Source organism: Cyphomyrmex costatus, unplaced genomic scaffold (assembly GCF_001594065.2).
Source record: "Cyphomyrmex costatus isolate MS0001 unplaced genomic scaffold, Ccosl1.0 scaffold1703, whole genome shotgun sequence".
NCBI classification, from domain to species: Eukaryota; Metazoa; Arthropoda; class Insecta; order Hymenoptera; family Formicidae; genus Cyphomyrmex; species Cyphomyrmex costatus.
In genome coordinates this window covers 1-5,613 of record NW_017275720.1, presented here as the reverse complement: position 1 = coordinate 5,613, position 5,613 = coordinate 1, and the positions used below count along the sequence as shown (strand labels likewise).

General features: G+C 32.3%; 2 protein-coding genes across 2 annotated transcripts; one reads left to right on the top strand and one right to left on the bottom strand.

Annotated features, from left to right (window-relative positions):
• Positions 1 to 566: 566 nt before the first annotated feature.
• On the bottom strand, positions 567 to 2,428 carry LOC108771974 (uncharacterized). Its single transcript, XM_018537404.1, has 6 exons — positions 2,312 to 2,428; positions 2,052 to 2,169; positions 1,723 to 1,959; positions 1,098 to 1,269; positions 903 to 982; positions 567 to 817 (listed from the first exon to the last, which is right to left on the bottom strand). The coding sequence occupies exons 1-6, from the start codon at positions 2,426 to 2,428 to the stop codon at positions 567 to 569; spliced, it is 975 nt and encodes a 324-aa protein (XP_018392906.1).
• Positions 2,429 to 3,084: 656 nt separating this feature from the next.
• Positions 3,085 to 3,936, top strand: LOC108771973 (DNA excision repair protein haywire; the record flags this gene model as incomplete). Its single annotated transcript, XM_018537403.1, has 3 exons — positions 3,085 to 3,207; positions 3,406 to 3,611; positions 3,826 to 3,936. Coding segments are annotated over exons 1-3 (351 nt in total), but the record flags the coding sequence as incomplete, so codon positions are not given.
• Positions 3,937 to 5,613: the final 1,677 nt, after the last annotated feature.

Below are 5,613 nucleotides of genomic sequence, written 5' to 3'. Positions count from 1 at the left end.
TAAAAGAATTTTACAACAGTTGCAAAGCTGCTTTTTCTATTGAATGTAACCATTATTAAGAGTAATATAAAACATTAACCTTCATTATAATATTATAAGTAATAACTTTTTTGTTATATATAGAATGTCCTAGAAAGACCGCAAAAAATTATATGCACAGGTAGAGCGGACTGAATTGAGTCGAAAAGCCCTCGCTCTCCGCGGTCCGCGCACCATCGAGTTATCATGGGCGTACACTGTTGGCAGTAGTAAGCCGGGCGGACACACGTATTCGGTAATTTTTACTAATTATTATCTCGTTGACAATTGCAAAAATTGCAAAACGGTAGAGGACTTTTCGACTCAGTTCAGTCCGCTCTATCTGTGCATGTAATTTTTTGCGGTTTTTCTGAGACACCTGTAGAAACGATTATTAGCAATGTTAAATAACATTCTCCCTATATATAAGAAAACATTTGTAAGATCTCTAAAATACTTTTTTATATTATTTCTTTGTAGTATAAAATATTCTATTATAAAAAAAAACATAAGAAATAACGTTATAATAAATTTTCTTCATATTCAACTTATTGCTCATCCTTATTTAGTTCTTTATATAGCATTTTATGTATTTTAAACATTAGTTGCCTCCTGCGGGATCTTGAAAATTTACGAAGCTGCGAGGAAATCATCATTCCGAAATGCTCTTCTTCATCCGCTACTGGAATTGACGGCAAAGAAATTGTCGGAGGCGGTTCGTGTAAGGCCTCACTTATTTGTTCCAAGATAACACTATCTTGATTTGAGTTTCTGTTTACCCTTTGCTTCTTACTGTTCTCTGAAAATGATAAGTTATACATAGTGATGTAGCATTTATTATATACAAATTAAAATAATATAAAATGGTATAAAATGCAACATACTAGGGGTATCATCTTGTGCAGATTCTTCTTCTTCATCTTCAACATTCATATTATTACAGACTGGTATGTTCGATACAGTTCTGAAATAACAGTAACAATTATTAATAATTTTACTGTCACAATTAATAGTAGTTAAAATACTTTCACAATGCTCTTTTAATATATTTTCTGAAAATAAAAAGTTTTTTTATTTACTCTCTTCTTAATAACGTGTCACGCAAAAAGTTTAGTGATTCATAGAATCGCCATTTATTCTTCTTTGACTGACTTGCCGCTCCACTTGGCAGCTTCTCCGCAGAAACAATCCTCATAAATCGATCACGGAGATTTTTCCATTTTCTTTTACACTCTTCACTAGAGTATACTCCTGAAATAAAATGTTTTTTTTATTTTTAATTATAATAATTATAAATGCTGTGTACACTTACAATAATCTTGTGTATTCAAGCGGGTGTATATCAATTGCACACGAGCCAGTTGCGCACAAGCCAATCACAACGCTAGAAAAAAAAAAAATTCCCTACGCAGAAGTTGCTGTGATAGGCAGTGGGCAATAGCTACAGTGTGCAAGTGAATCGCTCCTTATTCAAGCTATGTCCGTGTACTTCATGGGAAAACTGAGAGATTATACATATTATACATAATATGAATAGTGGGAGTTTTGAGAAAATGGCTTAGAAGAAGCCTGCGACATCAAGAGAATTATATAGAAATTTTCTTGTTATCAGATAAGTCACTCATCTAGGTAATCTTCCAAAGTCTCACTACTTGTACTATTTATGTAGCTTGTTTGAAAAATGAAAGTCTTGGTTGTGTTTACCTTTTGTTGCTTCGCTAACTTCTTGCCATAGCTTATCCATCGTTCTTCTGCCTCGCCGTGCGATCGCAATATTCTGATTCCATAATGGCTCCCTTAAGAACACCTCTGCAATCAGAATCTCATCTGCATTGCTTTCCGGTGTCACACCTTGTGGACCTTTCGACGGGAACTGTGAGTTCTCAACAACATTAATATTTTCTCCATTCACATTGCTTCGACGCACAATGTCTCCATTATCTGTACATGAGATATATATATATATATATATATATATAAAATAACAATGCAATATTCAATCATGAAACAGTAATTAAATTAAATTCACTTACCGCATTGAGGATAAAAATATAGATTTTCGTCAAAAATTACTTCAGCATAGTCTACCACACAAGGATGGCTCTCTACTATTTCCACAATTTCTTCACATAAACCGCATGTGAATACTCTCTATAAGAAATTTCATGTTATAATATCTTGAAAATACAACTATATCTTCAATAATGCACACTGTATGTATATAACTCATTTCGTAATATGTATATCAATTTCTTTTTACTTTTATTTTACTTTATATTTTCTTTTTACTGACCTGAATCTCGTCTAAACTGCCAGTCTCCATTTCGGCTCCAAACTGCACAAAACTAGATCTTCTTCTTAAATTATTGGGCGAGTTCAAGATGGCAAAGTGGCTACGTACGCTTGCCATTAGTAAGCCATTAGTAATTACTGAGGATACTTTATGTATTAACGTTACTTTATTTTTTAATACAACGCGTCAACGTAAATACATACAATTAAACATAAGATAATGCTAGAAGTTACTAAAAAAAATTGCCAAAGGCGGCGACATTTGAAGTTGGATAAATTCAACTGTAAACGCGTCAAACGCGACAGTGCCAGAAGTCACTATAATCTAGTTATTTCCCCAATGACGCGTGACGCGCGCGTCAAATGACGCGCCCATGAGTTTTTACCTTGAAGCGCAAGAGTGGGGGAAGTTATCCGCCGTCACTTTTTGGCCTACCCCCACTACCGATATTTGACCGAGTTTACTCTCCTGGTTCTAGTCTTCTTGGTTTATGCGTTAAGGAGCCTACAGACCAGAGCGGCGCAACGGTGAAGCGGCGAGCAATAGCCAATGAGGGCCATGCTTTTACGCAAAAGCATGGCTCTCATTGGCTAACGCTCGCCGCTTCACCGCTGCGCCGCTCTGGTCTGTAGGCTCCTTTATGCAAAAGTCTGTGCTCCCCGCTTTACGCTCGGTCTATGTTTTCTTATGGCTATGGCATGAAACGGTACCTTAAGTAACGAAGGTTATATTTTGTGAAGTTGATATACATTGACAAAATTTTAATGAAGTAAAACAAATGATCAAATCATCTATATCAAAGAAGAAAAGCGATTTTAATCTATTGATTAACTAAATTTTTTTATACTTCGGTGTCTCTATAATGGGTCCGCCTAAGCGTTTCAAAAAAGATAATAGTATATAACCTATATATATATTTTCTTTGTTGAAAAAAACTACATTTCTCAATTTACCTGATTTATTATTATGTTAATATTATTTTTATGTATAATTTATTCTTATATATTTATATAATTTTTTAGTATATTTATATAATAATATATACATTTATATAAAAAGTTGTACTATATTTCGTTTTTGTTCATTGAATAAAGGTAAATTTAAGAAGCGCAAGGACGATTATGATGAATACAATGATGATGATTCAATAGACAGTAGCGAGACAGATGGTATTCCGGATGCAGCAAAGAATGATGTTGAAAAACAAGATGATTGTGCGATTGAGGATGAATTTGGTGCAAAAGATTATCGCTCGCAAATGATATTAAAATCAGATTGTTCATCTAGACCATTGTGGGTGGTAAGTATCTGTTTCTAAAATTTAGGGAAAGAAAATTAAATTTATTTTACAAAACTCTGTTATTAATAAAATAAATTAAAAAAATAGGAGATACAACAGTGTCTCGGATATCAAGTTCACATTTTATGTCATGAGATTATCAGGACTATGGAACTGATTAAGTTCTGAATAGACTAAATCAAAAGTTTAAATTTAGTATTTCTGTATTTTTTAGGCACCAAATGGACATATTTTTTTGGAATCCTTTTCTTCTGTGTATAAACATGCTCATGATTTTTTAATAGCCATATCAGAACCTGTATGTCGGCCGGAACATATTCATGAAGTAAGTAAAAATGTTATAGAAAACTTTAAATTTTAAATATAAAAAGTAAAACAGGCTCAAATAATTTCAAAAATTAAACAAAATAAAGGTAGGGTTGCAAGTCAAGCATTAATGCTGAGTAATTAAAAAAATAATGATATTTATTAAAACAAATGTTTCAATATTGGGTTAATAATTATTACATTCCTAATGGTCTAAAATAAATGTTATTGGTATAACCAAATTTATTATTGTAATTCTAACAGGATAAAATAATTGTCATTAATAAACAAATAGAAATGAGCATGTAGCCACATAAAATAATGATAATCGTTAGAGGTTAACATTTAATGTTAATCTAATGATTATCATTATTTTATACTGTATACTATTAATTTTGATGATGGTCGTAATTTGGCCAAGACGTTTACCTTTGTCCCTTTTTAAATACATGACTTTGCGAATGACATCTTGCATTGTGGTTGTATGCTCATTTCTATTTATATTTATTTATAATTGAGCCTTATCATTCTGCTTAATAATTATCATTAATATAATTAAAATATTAGTCACGTTGTGATTGATTTTTTAATTGTATCCCTTTTTTTAATTTTACTTTGTTCAACATGTATCTTTCCATCTTATAGAGTTATTACTCCCTCTCCTAACTTCTTATTAGATTTGTTCTCATTTTCTGCTTATAGTAGTTCAGGGTTGCCACAAGTCAGGGAAATCAGGGAAATGTCAGGACATTTGAAAAATGCGTCAGTAAATCAGGGAAAGTCAGGGATTTCAGCGCATTTTTTGGGAAAAATAAAATAGCTGTAAAGAAATTTATTTATATCACAACACCACAATATCGATAAAATTATTTTGCTTTGTTCTTCAAGCCAATTCGGTCGATAATTCTTTGGCTTTATGATTTGCCGTGATCTTGTAGCGCTAGAGCACTATTGTCTTGTGTGTGTATATTTTGTTTTGACTCGCAATTTATTTGGACGACGTTATTTTTGCTGTTAGACCTTTCGTATGTCAGGAAATTTTTTCTCATTTTTTTATTATTGTTTGGACGACGTTACTTTTGCTGTTAGACCTTTCGTATGTTAGGAAATTTTTTCTCATTTTTTTTATTATTGTGTTGTAAAGATAATGCATGCGTATAGTGCTTGACCATTGAGCTCTAACGTTTCTCCTGTTTTAAAGAAAGGAAATCCATACCAAAGATAAACTGATAATTTCCTGTTTTGAAGAAAGGAAATCCATACCAAAGGTAAACTGATAATCGTTTGATGATAAGTTATATGATGTGTTGCTGATTTGTTTGCCCTGAGATTTTTTAAATTAAATGAAAATATCATTAGCCTGTTCGCATTAATATAATATTTAGCTCGTACAAAGCTATCATATGAGATAGTTTTTGGTCTGGCATCCTATTTTAATAGGAAAGTTGTTGACGCTGTTCGTAACTGTGGTCCATTTGTAGTTTCTATTGATGAAAGCTTAAATAAAATGACACAAATTCAACAAATGGATATTGCTTTGAGATTCTGGAATAATGATAGTAATCAAGTAGAAACATACTATTTTTCTTCTGCTTTTCTTGGCCATGCTCGTGCTAAAGATTTATTAAGAGCTTTTAACCCTTTCCGTCATAGTGTTCCCTACAGGGAACACCTTTTGTCTGTTGGTTTTTTTCAT